Consider the following 19,824-nt stretch of genomic DNA (forward strand, 5'->3'; position numbering starts at 1 on the left):
CCCGAGCAGATGCAGTCTTCCGCTTGGTGCTTTCGTAGGGCTTCCAGGCGGGATGACACGAAATCAGCGGCTGCTGAAACCACTTCGCCGACGAAGAGTTTTATGAAGTCGACCTGATGTTGGCAGTGCTGATCCAGTTTCTGCACCGGGCCCTTGACAGGGTGTCCGCCGCAGCTAAAAGTTTGCCGTGGACATAAAGAACGGTGAACTGTTAGTCCATGAGGCGGGCGTAGTCGCTGAATTCTAGGTGGCATCAGATACAACTCCGCAGATCCCAAGAGTGTGACGAGAGGGCGGTGACACGTTTCGACTTAAAGGTCGGTGCCTCTCAAAAACTGATCGAGGCGCTCAACCGCCTACGTTGCGGCCAGGGCTTTTCCGACCTGGCTGTGGCGAGTTTCGGTGGTCGTGAGAGCCCTCGATACATGGGCCGCTCCCCGTCTCTCGCCAAAGGGCTGATCTTGAAGCATGAGGGCCCCGAGCCCCTAAAAACTTCCACCAGCTGAAACTACTATCGCCTAGGACGGGTCGTACTGGGCCAAGCACATGTGAGAGCTAAGCATGCTCTTTAGCTCCTCAAAGGCAGTTTGCTAGCTCTGTCCCCAGTACCAGGAGTTGCGCTGTTGCAGCAGTTCTCTAACTGGCGCCGTGACGTCTGAGAGGTGTGGGATGAAGCACCATACGTGGTTTTCCATTCCTAATAGTCTTCGTACCCCGCTGACGTCCAAGGGTGTTGGCAACGTCTGCAAGGCCTCGATCTTTTCGGGGATCCGGGCTGATTCCTCTCCCGCTGACCAACACGCCGAGAAACTTGACTTCTGAGGCAGCGAAACTGCACTTCTTATTGCTCAGTTTGACGCCTGCCTCGTCCAGCCTTTGCAGCACTTGCTGGGGTCGACGACCGTGCTCGACCTTTGATGCGCCGAAGACAAGAATGTTGTTGATCATGATCACAACTCCTTCTAGTCCCTCAAGAATGTGACTCATCTCTCGCTCGAAGTACTCTGGAGCATGCGGAAACAAAACCTTCCCATCGGGGTTATGAACGTCGTCAGCTCCTGACTTTCTTCAGAAAGCTTTACCTTGTGGAACCCTGCAGTGGCGTCCAGCTTCGGGAAAACCTTTGCTTGCCCGAGACGTCCGAAAATGTTCTCAGTCGGAGGTAAAATGTGACGCTCCCTCAGTACGACTTCGTTAAGGCGCGTAAGGTCTACGCAGATGCGGTAGCCTCCTCCTGTCTTTGGAACGACAACCACTGCAATGGCATCACTACGACATCCGGTGCGATTCTTCGGTCCAATGTGTGCGCGGCGCAGACGACATAAATTACATACACATCAATGATGATGGAAAGATGTTGCCGATGAACACAGACGATCCTGGAGGTTGAAGTGTGCCGCGAGACGCCGTCCCCCCCCCCCCCCCCCCCCCCTTTCAGTGCGAGCTCGAGAAAATAAAACATCAACAAATGCTCTTGCTTCGGGCACTTGATGCTGCTGTCGCCATCTCGTTGAACCTGATAAAAATAACTCTGTACTGTCAAGCTTATTTACACAAACACGCAAATGCTAGAATTTGTACTCTTCTCGCCATGGTTCCAAAAATAAGGCTGGAGATATCTCTTGTGTGTACTGCCATACGGTTTGCCAGTTTCTTCTTCTAAGTATAGTTAACTTTAAAATTGGCTGCGAAATGCACAAAAAAAAAATGCACTCAAGGCAGCCTAAAGGTGATATTTCTGGACTTTATTAAAATCTGCAGCGCTTCCAGTGGGAAATCTAAGGACGGTACGACCTTAATTCCGTCTGTATTATGAACCTTCAAAAGGATTACTCCCTTATGCATTCCTGAAAAACAAGGTTGTGTAACAAATTTGCTAATTAATTGACGAGCGGGTGAATTCCCTTCTTTTGATCTCTTGAACTTCATATCTTGTGCGGCTACCCGCTTAAAATCTAACCAGCACTAACACGCTGCAAGTAACACGTTATATGAGTTAATTTACGTTTAGCCTTCACAAGCTTACGACCTAACTACTTTTAGAAAGCTGGTGCTAATAAAAAAAATATTCGCCATTTTGTGTGCAAGCAATGGGCAATTTCATTATTAGTTTTAATGAAATGTGTAGAACAGCGACGTTTTGGTTCTGTTTTTTGTGTGTGCTTTTATTTGTTTTGTGACTACGGAGCATCAGATGAGCGACCGTGAAACGCATGCACAATGTACTGCCGCACTTCAACTTTCTCGGCAGAAGTTGCGCCTCCTGTCAGAAGATTATCTCGCTGGAAAACTCGAGAAGGGAAAATGCGCCAGAAAGAAATAAAGGAGACGAGCTTCTTTGTACTAACTTGGAGCCGAAAAATAAGTCACAGTGGGCACAAAAGCGATTTCTCCGGAGCTGAATCCAGTTCATCATATCTCAGTGGAGTCAACAAAAGCTAGCGTCCTTATTTGAATTATTTAGAATAACGTTTCGATACCCCCGATAGCAATATGATGCCTGCGGAAATGAGGCTGCGGAGTATAGGGTACCCTATCGGACTTATCTTTGCGAAATATTAAAGCTCTAAAATATAGAGGCTTGATCGTGTCATGTCTACGCACCCTTCGCACCTAAAACCATCAAACCGGGAATACAAGAAAGGATGAATTTCCGCTAGAGATATCATTATATCCCCATTGCGAATGATTTCAAGTCAAGACCCTCCAGCAGAAACTAAATGGGGTTGTTCGATTGTCCTCTCGTTCTTCAATATTGGCCTTTGTAGAACTGGTTGTTCTTCGCCTTTCTATTCACTTGGTTGTAGTAGAGCGTTTAACACTTAAGAGTGGGCAGGTTCTGTTATTTTTTCACTCCGCAATGCAATGTTTTTGGGAAGTTCTGTGTGGAAAAAACTGACATCAAGCTGCTCGACGAAAGTATCTTAGTATTCACATCTCAAAGAAATATCTCGCTTCCTTTCAGAATCTTCCCCTTGAACTGTCAGCTCTGACCGTTACACCAAGGATAGAAGTGCCCTCTTCGAACGAACTCAAGGTGAGAATGTTGTAGGAGCAACCTAATAAACAAACATAAAAAAACGGAAATGCTTTAAGGGTTGTTTAGTTAGAAAACACTTTTTAAGCTGGAGAACTTCCTGAAGCAGTTCAGTTCCACTTATTTCCGACGTATGATTCTGTGTTTTGGGGGTTTATTTCTTCTTTTATTTTCGGTCATTTTTTTCGTGGTTTATTTTTTCCGTAGTTTAAAGGTCTTGGGGAATAACATGAATGTGACAAAACTGAGGTTTTATTAAATTCTTGTAACTTACTAGGACAACGCAAATCGTAAAGAGCATTTTTCTCGGTCTATTTTGAGTGTTGGTCACAGCAATATGGTTTATCGAGCTCAAGTTTGTGTTATTCATTGTTGTAACCTCGATCTATAATAATCGCCTCCCGGTAGGTCTGCGCATCGAATGTCACCCAGGGAGCGACACAACACAAAGTGAAGGCAGCGAATGAGTTTACTGTACTTCCCGGTTGCCCGTCCTCGAGAGACGGCACTCCGGGCCTGCCGACCCTGGGTGTTACCCGTCGTTCAGAGCTCACAGTCGGAGTCCGTGTTCAGGCCTGCGAATCGTCCTTCCCACGCCAGCGCTGCGTAGGCTAGCTCTTCCGGGCTATCACAGCTCGAGTCTCGATGCGGAACAACTCCGGGGTCGTCATGGGCCAGACCAGCCAGAACGTATCCAGGCGGTTCGTCAGGCCGAACAAGCGTCAGCCACCCTGAGAACTTGGGAAAACGCATGAGCCCGTGTTTCCTCCCGGTGGACTTCCTGGGTGACGCCGTCTATGGCCGTTTTTTCTAAGAAGCCATTCTGCGCAGAACAAAGTGTTAGAACAATACACACGAAGAAATACTTTGCCGCAGATTGTGGCAGTGGCCATAGCCTACACTACAAAATTGCTTGTCGACGGGTTCGTGTACTGTGTGGCTAACTCGGTGAGTTTTGCATTCCGGAGCTCGCCCTGGGTCGCCAGGAATAGAAAAATTTCCTGTGTCCTTCCGCAACCTCATGTTAATCATCTTCTCTATCGCGACGGTAGTATACCTTCAAGTCAGCGATGTGAACTGGGCTAGACTCCCCGTTTGTATATCTCCGAGTAAGCCTAGAAGAAGACACAACGCTCGCGCTTTTACCACGTTCGGGCCCTCTTACATCGGAGTAAACGATGTGGCAAAAACCACTAGCTGCATTGCTCGGAGCGTGAGTTTCCGTCAGGACAGGTAACAATGGTGTAAACCTAGTCCATCTGTTGCACAAGCGCAGGGATCCAAAGCCTGCAGCGGTATGGGCATATACCATACACGCGTTCCTCAACGGCCACGTACACCGTGTGCGTCCCGTCCCTTCCCCGTGTCCCGTCCCGTCCCTTCCCTTCCCAGCGTCCCGTCCCTTCCCCGTGCACACAAGCTCTAGAAACCCATCGGCCCTCGAAGAGGGCGCCAGCTCAGCGAGCAAGCCCGCTTGAACCGTTCGCGCCTCACGGCAACCTGGACAGTACAAGCCCATTTAAATGTCTACCCCCTCATCCCTGGCAAGGTAGTGACACGACATAACGTATTAAAAGTCTTGCAGTCAGTGCCACCACCGGCCAGAGTGAAGTAGAAAAAGCATCCTATGAATCGCCTCCTTAGCATTCTAGGAACCACCCCCTGAAGGGAGAGTCGTTCCTCTGCCCGTCGTTGATTGTTAGGATGACGCGAAGCAACAAGCGGTCTCGGTTCGGCAGATACTTGTCGTAGTTCTCCTTAACGCGCCTGCCAGCGTTCCCGGTGTCAACTGCTATCCCCGCATTTTTTCCGACACCCCCCTAACAATCTTGTCCGCCAGCGTTCCCGGTGTCAACTGCTGTTGCAGCAATTTTTCTGACACCCGCTGACAATCTTGACAGCCACAGTTCCCGGTGTGAACTGCTATTCCCGCAATTGCTTCGTCACCCGCTAACAAACTGGACCGCCAGCGTTCCCGGTGAGACTACTGCTCCGGCAATTTTTCCGACACCCGCTGACAGAAATTTATCTGTATCTTGGGCCTCGACAAGCCCTTACTTGCTCATCGCATCACCCCAAGCCTAAATCCTAAATCTGTCTTCTCGTATTAAATCTTAAATCCTAATAAAAACAAACCCTAAATCTGCAACGAGTCCTCGCTTTTTCCCCTCCAACTAGTCGTCATCCTGCCTTCTAGCTACATGCGGTGCCTCTCATCTGCCTCCGAAGACGACTTACTTACATCTTACCCGCACTCCTCGTAACCCCCGGTTGCATCATCTCCTCCCAACCGCTGTTCTGGCGTGCTCGAGAGAGTGCGTCTTCAATCTCGCCTTTCGAATCCTTCCGGTACTCGATTCGAGGAGACACCTGAGACAAGTCGCCGAAATTCACACAGACGTTGTCTCAACGGGCGTCGCTAGCGTTAAAGAACAACATGCTCAACAAATCCGTGGGACTCCCTGGGGACGAACGGAAGCAGGGGCACACCCACTGGGCTCCACGTTGGGCGCAAGCTATGGCGGTCGCTCAATAATACTGCCGCCCAATCGGTCTCCGCCTGGTTCGCTCTCCCAAGAAGTCATACGTTATAGAAGGTGTGAAAAACAAAACAAAAAGACACTTTACTGCTCCTTGCTCCTGGCGTTCGACTCCACAATTCTCCCTGATGCTTGACCGAGTTTTCGTGACTGGCTTGGTCTTGTGTTGGGCCGAGTCGTTGGAGCTTGCTCCGTTCAGGCCGTTCTTGATCGCTCCTCGTCTCGCACTTCTCGCGCGCCAGTCTCGAGCGCCGGTCGGCCGCCCATCACGTGCCCATCACGTGCCCTCCCCTCCACCCCCCCCCCCCCCCCCCCCCCCGCGCCGTCTTCGTCCTCGGCTTCTCACAAGTTAAACAAAACAAGCCACGTGTAAGGGATTCTCGAACCTTCAGGTAGCATAGGGTTACCCAATACTTAAAAAAACGTCCCGATACTTATTCCAGAAAGAAAGCAGATACGGAATGTGACTTCCTGAAACGAAGACGCATCGCAGTAAATTCAGTGAGAGCTCGGTTTTTTCCACCAAATAAAGAATGTTGTAGATAAAGTATTTGTTCCTGGGAGCTCTTTTTTTCCCTTATGGAAGGACAGTTCCAGATCAGTATTTTTCGGTTCCTTTCGATTTTGATCAAATAAACTTGGGGATTACTTTTTGGTTATCATAGACCTTTCCAATAATCGCCTTGTGGACATGGCTATATTTGTCTAGTGGTCTGTGGAAGGCGTTCTGAGCATGTGCAACAGCTCTCTTCTACGAAATATAAGACTCAGCGCATGCCTAGACAGCCGAGTAACACAGCATGGCTTGCCTCGGTGGTAAGCGCTGGAAAAGTCTACAGTTTTAACACGTCTTTTGTTTACAAAACCAACCGTCTATTGGCTCTCAAATGACTTCCGGTCTCTCGGTTAGTCAGGACTTCCGAGCTTGTAGACATCAAAATTTCTGGCACAAGGAAGCTTTACGGAAATTGCGAAGCAGGGGACTTAGCGCGGTCCTTCTGCTGTGCTATTCAATATATAAGAAAGTTTTGTTGTACTATAGGAGGGTTACAAAATCTCCAACAGATATGTCGCTAACTTATCATTTAGCTAACCGCCTGCAGAACTGGTGATAAAATATTCCATGAACGTTGCAACAATCCGTGCTCCGGTGGGGGTTGTTTGTCATTTCCTATGACCGGAAGCTCGCTGGGACGTAAAATGTAACAGCATCTCTTTCCTGCGCTTTAGAAAAAAGGCTATATAAACCCAAAACACAGAACCCTACATATGACGAATACTTTCCCAAATAAACAAACGTGGCAAGTTGGATCCTCGCTAGATCAAGTTTGAATGGTTTAACAAGATGTGTTCTTTTAACATTAACATTTCTAGGGTTTAGAACCTGTCATGATGGCAAATAGATACTAATAGTTTTAGTTATGCAAGGCTTCCCTGACTTACTCGCATGTTCAGGACCCAGAAGGCTGCAAAAAAAGAACATACTGAGGTCAGAGCCAACAGCACATGAAAAATATGTATTTTCCTTCAAGGTAGGTACATAATTACCAATGTGTTGCACTTGCAGGGTATAATTTTATAAATAGAGGACCCCGTATGCGAAATTTCAATATACTTATACTTCCGATTGCAAAAAAAAAAAAAATAAAATAAAATAGGAGGCGATTTCCTTTCCAGCGTTTGCTCTGCTGAAGCGGAAAGTAGCGAAGTGATATTTCCCGGAACTATTAAACTGTCGCCGACATTTTCTTTTTGTTATTGCGGTAACGATCTGTTTTTTTTTCTTTTTTTTTGTTTTTTTTTACGCATTTGCGGCTGTAGAAAGAATATTCAATTATTTTGTTTAAAAGTGCGCAACGCGACAATTCAGTCTCTCCCCTATTTATTGTAGCATGGCTGGGGAATATAATTATGCGTCAGACAGTTTTCAAGTGAAACGAAATTGAGACATTGTGATCCGCGTTTTGAAGTTTTAATGTCTGTTTAGACTAAAGTGTCTTGTCCGAAATAACGACGCCACGATAACAACATTATGAATCCAGCATAAAATACACCTCTGCCATCCTTTTTCCACACGTCTTTCTTGCACTAACCGGGTTACGCATGCAGAGTAGGAATAGTGAGCAGGTCCCACCTCAGGCCTTGTTTAGATATTTGCGTCGGTTTAGTTCAGAGCGACCTAAAACACAGCAGTGACGAAGTCACCGCGACAACTCTTCGACACACAGAATGAGGCAAGGAGTGCAGGAGGTGGCCTAAGGTGGCCTCATGAAGTAATCATGAGTCACAGTCGTCCCGGTGTCCTGGTCGTTGCTGCCGTTTTGGTATCCATGAACGCAAGCAACGCAAATATGCGGAGCATCGTTTAGGCCTAAAAAAATCGATAACATCATCATCATCTTAAGGCTGGTTTTGGCTGGTTCACACATTTGAGTCGGTGGGGATTACAGCGACCAAGATGACACCAACGACCGGAGCACCGCGACAACGCTACGCATAATTGGTTTAAAGACATACATCTTGTATTGTTTTCGACGTTTTATAAGGGAACGGCGGTTCGATTGACGTTTTCGTCAGTGTCGTTTCGGTTGCACTGAAAGCAACCAACGCAACTGTCGAAACCAGACTTCACTCCCACGAGAGTCTGGGGCACCTCGTCGCCAACGTTCTTTCATTTACGATCCCCCGCAGCGGCTCACCGAGGAACAGGCCTTCCTGCGAATCTACCAGCTGCTCGTGGCCTACTCTTCCTTCGCCCAGCACACAGCCAACACGAGCCTAGCCCCTGGCTGTGGCCGCCCTTCCAAGAGGACCGGGGCCGCTCTACTCGGCGCCGCTCAGCGCAACGCTGACCAACTCCAAGAGCTCCGCTGCGACGTCCGACTCAGCAGCGGCGCCCACGGCAGCAAGGCACAGTTTGAGGTGGCGGACGCCAGCGCCCAGGGCCTCTTGCTGGACACGTACGCGGACTGTAGCAAGCGCCTCCTGGAGGACTACCGCGTTGCTCTCGGCATTCAGAAGCTTCTGCACAGCGTGCGCGGCTACCTGGTCCACCTGGTGAGGCTCAAGAGTCCCTTCCAGGTAGGTTGACGCCGCGGGAAAGTGCACACTCCAGAAATTACAAGAATAGTCGCTAACATCTAAAGACACGCAAGGCTCATTATATTGATGTTCATGCCTGGATGTTCATGCCTGCCAATGCCGCACACTCATTGGCTGTGGAGACATAATGTGATGCTGGAGGTTCGCCAAGCCTCCAGTGATTTCGGTCAAGATAAGGGAGTGAAAGAAAACCGGAAGATGTTGAATTGTTTAGGAGCATTCTTAGAAATATAATGATACCTCCAACAAAACGCAGTTTTTAGGTTTTTTTGCGTTTACAGCTATCAGTATACAACTTTCGCGCAGATACGTGTTTGCAGGAGATTTTCTAATATTTGTGATGGTGGCATGCTTCGGCTAGCAGCTTTTGTGGCCAATTGTTTAAAAAACGATTGAAGAAAAAAACTCTTGTAATCCAAAAGAAGAAGCAAAATGCGCTTAAGTTCTAATAAATGGCAGGAGAGCTTTTTCTTCTGCCTCGTTAAGCTCCCCCCCCCCCCCCCGTTTTTTGACGATTTTGGATAGCAAAGCTTTTCTTTCTTCCTCGCTAACCCCCCCCCCCCCCCCTCCCCACCTTCCCCGTTTTTGACAATTTTGGATATCCTGCTTTCAGGGTGCAGAAGTCGCCGAACTTTCATCTGCGGTGGAAGCATTGGAGCCAGCAGCCTATTAGATGGGTAACGACTTCTGCGAACAAGGTTCAAGTGCCCTACTCCATTCCGATTTCTAGGGTCACGAACCATTAAATGCTTCTTACGTCTCATAACACCTGCCTAGAGGAGGAAAGCTCAGCAAGCGCTCTCCGCGGCTCCAATAAAATCCAATAAAGAGAAGTAGTCTGCGTTCCTACCTTCCTCACATGTTTTCGTGGGTGGGAGCTTCTACGTTTTTCTGCGCCTCTGTGTCGGTTCGCGCTTTAAGTGCTCCAGTGTAATTTGTGACAAGCACAGATTTTAAATGTGAAAAAGATCATTTTCCATCTCTCATAAGTAAATTGTATAGGGCATTGTTTCGATAATATCAGTTTAAGTCTTTAAGCTATATTTAAATTCCCTCATGAGCACACCTTTAGTTATCTCTGACCGATTCAGACTTTGTTATTTGATGGACAAACACCATTCAATAATCGGACAAAGTCCCAGTTGGTTTGGCTTTTGTCTTTGTCATACTCTAGTACTATGTTTCGTTTTTCTTTCAACCACGTAAACCCTTTTTTTTTAATTTAAAGGATGAAGTTAATGTAACTTTGTTAATAATAATTGAGAGTATAATGTCACATAACGCATAATTTAACAACGTAGAATGAACGACAACCACTGTTCATGTAGCTTCGTCGATACGACGACGAAAAGAGCTGGCCGCATAATTCAGGTTACTGATGTCGTCGTTGAAATATGCCGCACCAGAGTACTGTGATTCGTAACTGTCAGGGAGTGTTTAGTCATTTGAACAGGTCTGGACCTGTCATCATGACCGCTGTGGTGCTGCACTTGCAGGGGTGGCAGTGTGGGGGAAAGGGGGGGACGGTCATGGGGGTGAGGAGGGAAGCTGTTTGACTGCGCCTATGCTTTGGCGAACCTTCCCAAACAAAAGAATGACTAAAGCACGAGCAAGCCCGCAGCCCTATCGTTGTTACTGAAAGAAGGTAGGTAATGCAGAGATGACTTGCAGTTTATTTTTTTTTTACTTAAGCCGTTTTTTATATTCATTACCGCCGAGACTCGTCCATCTGTCGCTTATGTTTGGATGTGAGTACAAAGGTTTAACAATTTCGAAAGAAGGGACAAATACTGCAATGAATTAGTTAATAAATCTTATTTTGGAAAAGGATGACGTCGCGGCCAGTTCGGGGTAGAGGTGGTTGTGGTTTAAGGAGCTTAGCAGTCGTTACATACGCAGGTACATTCCGCTTGCCTGAGCGAAGTCCCAAAGGGACGTAAAGATTGTCTTAGCTTCCGCTTTTGGTGAGTAAATTCACTCTGCAGTTAAGTTCTTTTGTGTTTATATCTGTCCTGTTGGAGTCCGGCCTGTGCCGAATTAGGTGTTGTATACTGGGTCTAGATCCATTTGTATACTTGGGGCAAGTCGTTGCGGAATTACAGATGTTATAAGGGCACCACCAGCTTATTGATCTTCCAACCCTGGTCTACCCTTCTTGAGGACGAATACTTTCCACTTGTAAACAGACTTGTACATAATCCGTTACAAGTAACGAAATTACTTGTAATCCTTTACATTTATCAGTAATTTAGTAACGGAATAATTACATATTTATAGAGTAATTTTAAAGTAATTCCCTTACATTTTTTACGCAACGGATTCCTTGTAATCCGGTACGTACTTTTTCAGGACCGAACAACCCCCGCTCTCCCCCCCCCCCCCCCCCCGTTCTAAAGAAAGGGTTGTTTTTATTTTGGCAAAGTCGAGCGTAGTGACACTGTCACGCACGCGAATGGACCAGCGCAAACAAAGGGAGGCGTGGCACTCGTTAGTTCTGCAAAGCCTTTTTTTTTGCAACACCAAGCCCCTGAATCTATTTTTTAGACCCTAACAAGAAATCCAAATAAACATTTCTAATAAAACAAAAAAGGGGGGAGCAAGTTTTATCTGTTTTTTTTTTTTAGTCGCTTTGTTTTTTTCTTTGCGATCGAAGACGGGGAGAGGAGGACACCAAGTGATTGTGTGCCTCTTCGAGAAGCTCGAGGCGGTAAGGGCACAGACAAGAATTTACAATGTCCTCGGTTATAGTGACTGCGAACATTTTCATGTCATGACACGAGAAAACGCTCCGTCTACCCTAAACTCCACAAAAAGAGATGTGATAATATGTGAAGGTGTTATTGCCACACCATCCTCGTTCGTTGCTGCACACTTATCACCTTCTCTAAGGAAATAAGATGTATCTTTTTCGGCATCTTTCACATTATTTGACCCTGTTTTAAAAGCTACTTACTTCTTTGTAGTCCAACTTCTAGGGTTGGCCCACTTTATTCGTGAATTCCAGCCAGGTTATCTCCCTCCCAGTCACCCTTTTTGTGAGTCCGCTTTTTGCGAGCACTTGGAAAATGGTGATAGTCTTCCTTTCTTCTTCTCCCTGTTTTGCCCGGCAGGACGCATCTTATCTCAAGCAGATATTTTTACAAATAAAAAATAATGGTGGCTGACGTAGACTCAATATTCTGGGCTTGAGCAGAGAGTAAAACTCTTGAGTGGGGCCTTAGCGCGGCTTCCTTAGTACTCTGCCCTTCGCTGCCCGTGGCATCAGCGGACGTCTATCTGGAGAACACCGGAGTAAACTGCAGTCGGTTCGTGCTCCGTGCGTTTTTGAACGGCACCAAGAAAGGTACACACGGCAAACGTGCGTTTACATTTCCCTCTTTTAACCGAAGTTCTAATTAATTGTTGTCATGAGTGTTTCTTTTATTAATAATATTTATATACTGGAAACTTTTTTTTTATTCACGAACGTCTCAGCCGAGACTCGACCTGTTCAGAACCAAAGGAAGAAGAATATCGAGCTAAACCTTATTTATTATTTAATTATCCCCTTACTGTTACAACTATGTTTTTACTACTGTCTGGCAATATATGTCGGTATAGTAAGATGGTTGGCGGTACTTGTAAAATACGCCTATATCAAGGGGCTTGAGCAGGGACCCTGGGTTCTGTCGGCCATCTGCATCCTACCGTCGTGCGATCGTGTATCGCATATACTGCGTGATGAACGTTACAGGTTCCGAGCCAACAGTTGTACTGTAGTTTAATAATCTACAACGGGTAACAATTTAGCCGTACAAAACTCTTGCGCACTAAAAAACTAACGACTAATTTTGAATGCACCGTTACAATGCATTTTTAATGCGTGTTCTCGTGTTCGCGTTACTTTTTTTGAGCCCAGCCAACTCTACTAAAGCACTCACTTGGGAAACTGCCGTAGAGACTGCTCTGAAAAAGTGGCCCCAATCTGTCCACCAGAACCGAGCTAATGGCGAACACAACGCCGCCATTTTTCCCGCAGCGGCCACTCGAGGAACTGCACATTACTTCTATTTTGGCTTTGATGGGCCATTTCGGCGCCGAAACAGATACAGCGGAAGAGGTTACAGGGGTGCCACCCCCGCCTCCCCAGCGGACGCGCCGCAAATTAGTATCGAAGTTAAAATGCACCTAGGTCGGGACGCGCTCCCTGAAAGGACTGCTGAAGCATGGTTGTATAAAAACAATATTAATTGTTCCGCAAAACCTTGCAAATTAAAGATTATAAAAACATCACGCGCCCTTCTTTTTGTACTAAACTCCAAAAAGTTTAATAAAAAAATTGAGTATTTTTTGTTTGTTTTTACGCAAAAACATGCTTTGTAAAAGCTCAAGGTGACCACAGTACAGACAAATGATAAAGAGTGGCGCTGTTTTCGTATTTAGCTCAGTCTTGGTGGACGCCAGCGGCCCAGGTTTCGATGGTGAGTTTCCCAACTGAGTGTTATAGTACCGTTGAGCCCAGCTCTTAGGCGCCCGTTTCCTGCTTGAAGCGGCGTCGCCGTCACCTCCGGCCTAACCGGGCGGTGCATTATGAGAAATGTCCCATAATGGCGATGGGCGGCACTCGTAACGTAACACGTGAAGTCACGAGGGTCACGCGCGGTGCATTATGGGACACTCTCCATGATGCAACAATCGGGGAGGAGGAGGAGAAGGGGGAAGAGGGGAGGGGGAGGAGATAGAAGGAGGAAGAGGGATGAGGGAGGAAGAGGAGGAGAAGGGATGAGGGGAGGAGATCGAGGAGAAGGAAGAGGGGGAGAATGGGAGGAGGAGTAGCAGGGAGAATGAGGGGGTGAGGAGGAGGGAGGAGGGGTATAATCTCACCTTAGTATCCTTCTCTTTTCCTTCTCAAGTGCTGCGCTCTAATTCGGCATTACAAGGTGTTGTACACGTCTTTTTTTTTGTCTACAACTTTGATTATGCGCGACTCTTACTTATGATGAAACAGACTATCGAACTTCTGGTAAAATATTATGTAACTAAGAAAATGGCACATAAACGCAGAAGACAGAAAAACATAGACGCACTTAATGAAAAAGAAATGAAAGAATATAATTGAATATAATTGTGTTTTAAAAGGTGGGAGTGCACCAAATGCAATAAAAGCGAGCTCCATGCTTAGAACGGTGCGCTCGTTCACTGGAAGAGTAGTTCAGGGCAGCACGTTCGCGCTTGCATGTTCCGGCCGCTTCGCTTGCACGATAAAATCGAATACTTTACTGGTAATGTATTTAGTGAAGCAAAGCTTACTTTCTGCATATGTGCAGAGCCCTCAGTGTTTATGTTATTACACCCTATAGTCGGCGACAGGTCAAGAACGCGGCGGAAGCTCCTCCCACTTCTTTCCGCCTCGACAACCCTATTGGAAAGACCAGTTCAAATTGGTACCAGTTTTAAAGTTGGTTGTAGCTCCAGTTTGACCAGTTTCATAATGGTTGAACTGTTCAAGGTGGTTCGAACTGGTCACACTGGGTGACTGGTCATGGTGGTTGAACTAGTCATACTGGTTCGACAAAACCAATATTTTCATTGGTTCACGCAACCACTGCGCTTTGGAAGCCTTATTATACACTAATGTAGACGCAATACGCCTACTACAAGCATCAGCTGAACAAACATTGAGCGCATTCACATACACGGCACATACAAACATCAATACAACAGCACACTACCCCGATCACTACTTCCGAGCTCTGCGTTTCCGTCTTTTATACTGGTCGTTCTGAAAGTACGGAATTTTAGAGCGCAGCTCTTAGGGGCCCGTTCCCGGCTTGAGAGGCGTCGGCGTCGGCGTCGGCGTAACCAAGGTCACCCCAAGGTCACGCGACCCCCAAGGTTACCCCAAGGTCACGCGACCCTCAAGGTCACCCCAAGGTCGCGTGACCCCCAGAGGTCACGTGACCCCACCCCCAGGGTCACGTGACCCCCAAGGTCACGTGACACCCAAAGTCACGTGCCCCCCGAGGTCACGTGACACCCAAAGTCACATGACCCCCCTCCGAGGTCACGTGAACCCCCTCCGAGGTCACGTGACCCCCTGAAGTCACGTGACACCCCCGAGGTCACGTGACCACCCCCCAGGGTCACGTGACCCCCCCCGCCGAGGTCACGTGACGTCCCCGATGACGTCATCGTTACTGATGATGTCACCGGCATCCGCATCGTCATCGTCATCATCACTGAGGACGTCACCTGAGACGTCACTGATGACGTCACCGGCATCCGCATCGTCATCGTCACTGATGACGTCATCAGTGACGTCACTGGTGACATCATCGGCATCGTCACGCGACCCCCAAGGTCACGTGCCCCCAAGGTCACGTGACCCCCCAAGGTCACGTTACTCCCCCAGGTCACTTCACCCCCCCCCCCAATACCCTTCCCTCCTCCTCCTCAAGAGCTGCGCTCTAATTCGGTGTTACAGGGCGTTGTAAACGGCTTTCACTTTTTTTCGGTGCCCGCCTAAGCAATAAAAAATATTCCCAGCGCGTTGATATTTTCCCAGCAATGTCATACCTCTGAGAGTATTTTTAACGGCTCAGGGGATGAATCTCTTAGTAAAAAGTAAACGCTCGACAATGCCGTAAATATTTGGAAGCCAATAAATAAAAAAGCCAATTCGCACACCCCTAGAAACAAAATGAGAAAGAGGGGTCAAACTGGCACCAGTTTGGTCAATCTGGTTACCAATTGGAACAATTCGGTGTCTGGTGACCAGTTTGGCCAATCTGCTGACCAGTTCGGCCAATCTGGTGACCAGTTTGGGCAACCTGGTTACCAGTCAGGCCAATCTGGTGACCAGTTGGACGGAAATTTAGTGACCAGTTAGATGAATATGGTTACCAGTTAGACCAGTCCGGCTACCGGTTGCACCAGTTTGATTTCATGTTAGACCAGTCTGACCAGTCCAAATACCAGTCTGACCAGCTAGATTTTTAACTGGTCTTTCCAATAGGGAGGGCGAACGGCGGAGAGGAGACGGCCTCCTCTCCGCCGTTCACACTGCTAGAGTGAAAAGAGGTGGGTGGAGCTTCCACTTTGTTCTCCTGTCCCCGACTATACTTTATCATCATTGTTTTCGTCTCCCGCTGTGATTGAGCTCGTGCTCTTTTGTGTACTACATGCGTTAGAGACCAAGGTAACCGGGAGCATTCTATTTCGCGGATTGTAAAAAAAAACCTATGCTACTTTTCATGTGTGCCACAATCAATCCAATATATTTTAAACTTCACGTGGGGCTATTTGCGTGAGTAAACAATGTTGTTTGTCAAAAACAATTGCGATTGTATGAAATCACGAGGGAAAATCTCGTTCTAAGCACGCAATCGTTGGCACGCAGTGAATATCCATAATCGGCGCCGAGACGATTGGTAGCTGTCAGCAGGTGGACTTTTCATATCAACCCAGAGTTAAAATGTTTCCTTCTTTCTGTTGTAAGCAATCAGATGACAACTTACATCAAATCTGAGGGTAATAAAATACTATGAACATACAAACATAACGACCTGAGCAGTATACAGGGTGTCACAAAAGAAAATTTACACGGTCTTTTTTACCGCAAAAATAAACTAGGCATCGCCGAACGCTCATTCTCCGTCCAAAGGTAGAGCTAGAGGTCACAACCAGGTGCCAAAGTTTCAGCCCGATCCGATATCTTAATCCAAAGTTATAAGTGATTTTCTGAAAAGTTCAATGAAAAAATGGAGCCCATTTTTGCCTGTTTTCGGTTCCTGGTGCCATAGAGCCCCATGTGTTTGAAAACTCCGTCGGCCGCCATTTTCCCATTGAAAAGTTCAGAAAATAATTTATAACTCCTGATTGAGTTATCAGATCGGGCTGAAACTTTGGCATCTGGTTGTGACCTCTAGAGCTACCTTGGGGCGGAGAATGGGCGTTCGGCGATGCCTAGTTTATTTTTGCGGTAAAAAAGACCGTGTAAATTTTCTTTTGTGACACCCTGTATGAGTTCAACCTTTAGTTTTCGATGCACCCTTAACTTCCACTACGATCAACGCTAGTGTAAAATGTAGCGCTGTTTCAGCCTTAATCAGCGTACCATGAGCGTGCTTCAACTAAACAAGGTCAAACTCTACCCGTTTCCACCTTTTTTCATTTTTGCACACCACTTCTTGCGCGCATATATCAACAAACTAAGACTGGTACATTGCTGAAACTTTGTGCAAAAGCTATCCAAACTCCCAGAATCTTTGCCTCGCCAGTTACTGGATTTATTCCTGAAGTCGTATTAAAATTAATACGTATCATTTATTGTTGCAAGTTATTTTTAACCTTGGCATTTTTTGGTATGACTCCCGCATCAGTCCTACTATGGGTTTACCTAACTCAATATGGCCGCGAGCGCAGCTGACCAAGAAGCCAGGTTTTGACTCCTGTCCACGGAGGCGCATATTTGTAAACTCGAAAGTAATGTTCTTCTAAATTCGAGAACCGTCTTGCTTGTTCGAGGTCAGAATGTTCTACACGATGAAATTTCTACGCCGATTATTCCAGAAGCCCACACGTGTACACTAGGGGCTCCGCGTGGAGAAATGCACTCAGTTTCGCCCCAGCGTTCGACTCTGCTGTCTCGCCGACTTCGACGCTCGAGACGCTTTGTTATTATCTTCTATTCCCTTTTTGTTTAGGGCACAAGTTCGCCCCGTTTCGCGGTTTTGGTCAAAAGAAAACCGGGAGCAACCTAAATAACACACCTGACCACCCAAAAAATAGTTCATTTGTTTCGATATCTGAGGTATTTAATTCCTCTGGCTAGAATTTCGGAAACCCAAGTTTATCACGTCATCACGTGTTCTTGGAAATCCACAAAGACCCAAACACATGCACGTCAAAAGGGCTGGCCCTTTATATATATCTGATCACATTGAAGTATGTGTAATTGGCCTCCGAAATTCCCGCAAAATGCTAATAACGCACTACATTTTTTTTTTTTTGAACGCGTCGGTTGTTTTGTTGTGCATGTGTCTTGCCATTTGGCTGGGGACGATTTTCGCGTTTTGTTCTGACCACATTTGCTGGAGACGGGAGCTCGGAGCGTAGGTAGAGTGTATTAAACTCTCTAGCGTAGGCAACTGGCCACCTTGCACAACAACTGGCGCAGCCGTGCGCATTTTAAAGAAAGCTCGTGCAGAGAAAAACAAGCGAAGGACCAGGGTTGACAAAGTCAGGATATACAAAATACCCCACTGTATCGAAGCGCCACCACGCACGATTTATCGCCTTGATGTACAGGCCTGGAAGGCGATCCCACCGCCATCTGCTGGTTGCACCATAATTGCCGTGATACTGATTGCAGGTGTATAATATGCTTTCGGAAAACACAGAATATGAAACTAAAGCCCCTTGATAAAAGCGTTTTTTACAAGTACCGCCAACCATTGTTGTGAAAGCGCGCGAGACACGTGCCATGAGCGGGTGCTCCGCCGCCATTCGCTTCCAAGGCCGGCTCAGTTCAGTGCTGCGCCGCCATTTGCTTCCAAGGGCCGCTCGAGACATAGGCCTCGTGCACTCGCGCATTTGACGCTACTTGCAAGACAAACGCAAACACATCGAGGGGCTTTATATGAAACGTGTTAGCAGAGCCACATTACGTGGTGTGCGTGTTTATAATATCTCTGTAATATATATATATATATATATATATATATATATATATATGGGTGATTGCGTCTCAACTCAGGCACGGATTTATGGCCGAATTTTCAGTTTTGACGAAAAAAATATATGTTTTGGGGCAATTCTTATAATAAAAGAAGACGCAAACGGTTATTTCGTCGGATTTTTTGTTCTCAAGTTATGGACCGTTGAAGCGGTCAAGGTGGAAATTGATGTTTTTCCAGCCTATCGGAGGTGTCATATTTCACTCCATCCCTTTTCCCTACTTTTTGCGCTACATCAATATAACTTTTTGGGAACACTCTAGACATAGGCTTTTTCATGCTAATTAAGTGTCTAGGTCATAACATTCTTAATGATTTTTTTTTATTTGTCAAACCATCTCTCTGTGACGATATTTGACGAAGTTCAGCAAGCTGTGCTGTGTGACCTAATCAACATATTTTTACTATCTTTATATAACCGTAAAGCACCAATTATGCTCTTTCTTTTGAGAATAATTTCAATATGTTTCCACAAGTATATATTGCGCTGCATGTGCCTGAAGAACGAATATTTCGAAAAACTAGCAAGTTTGGAGTCGATATTCTAAAAAAACCCACTTTTTATTTTTTTCATTTTTTATTCACAGTTAGTTAATATACTAGTCTATCAGAAACTACACACAGAAATTGTAATATATTGTTTGTATGGCCGCTATTAAGACTCGAATCTCGTGCTATGAGCGTTTTGAACGGGACTTCGCACAGGCGCTTTGCTGAGCAGAATTTTGGCCAATGTAAAGTTTTCTATTTAATGTTAGTACTTACCACAATATCTGAGCATAAAAGCAAGTGAAGTAACAATATTTATCCTTACAATATTTATTTACTTGGCACTGGGGTGATTTGAAAGGTGTGTGAGCTTCGCCTTATATGTATTGACGGAGAAGCACGTAACATCTAAACTCACGGACAAACTTAAGTCACGAGGGAAAAGTCTAAGTAACCTGGCAGGAATTACTGCAAATAGAAATGAAACCTAAACACATGACTAACGCATTCGAAGCCTTACACGCCACGAAATGCTCGTCCTTACACGCCACGAAATGCTCGTTATTTTACGAAAGAGCCCGTATGTGCACAAAATAGACCGTACTTCCTAAGCGTCAGATACTAAATCGCACATATGTATATGCATGCATATCTGTTTGACAGAAGAAAATATGACAATTACATATAAAGTTCGGAATTTTAAACTCAAGATGCGACACGTAACCAGAGAAGGGAAGTAATATTTCATGTTGTAGCCTAAACATGTTCATTTTATAAAATATATCAAAATGTGTTGACCAAATGTCTCACATACTCCTAATTAACATAAAATACACTCAAAGTTAATACAAATATAAACTTTAAAACGAATTGAACACCGCCAAATTCCGTCTGGTTTACGGATAGACGACGCAGTACCTTTTCAATACTACACGGCGCT

The 19,824-nt window shown here is 46.1% G+C and overlaps 1 protein-coding gene across 1 annotated transcript in view; it reads left to right on the forward strand.

The window, feature by feature from the left end:
* The window catches only part of LOC115312600, a 140,956-nt gene extending 131,604 nt beyond the window's left edge, over window positions 1-9,352 (forward strand). Inside the window, exons 3-5 of the mRNA XM_040215893.2 lie at window positions 2,966-3,037; window positions 8,269-8,658; window positions 9,293-9,352. Of these exons, the coding sequence (XP_040071827.2) occupies window positions 2,966-3,037; window positions 8,269-8,658; window positions 9,293-9,352 (522 nt within the window). The remainder of the gene's footprint in view (window positions 1-2,965; window positions 3,038-8,268; window positions 8,659-9,292) is intronic.
* Window positions 9,353-19,824: the final 10,472 nt, after the last annotated feature.

Source organism: Ixodes scapularis, unplaced genomic scaffold (genome assembly GCF_016920785.2).
Source record: "Ixodes scapularis isolate PalLabHiFi unplaced genomic scaffold, ASM1692078v2 PGA_scaffold7__128_contigs__length_106722199, whole genome shotgun sequence".
NCBI lineage: Eukaryota > Metazoa > Arthropoda > Arachnida > Ixodida > Ixodidae > Ixodes > Ixodes scapularis.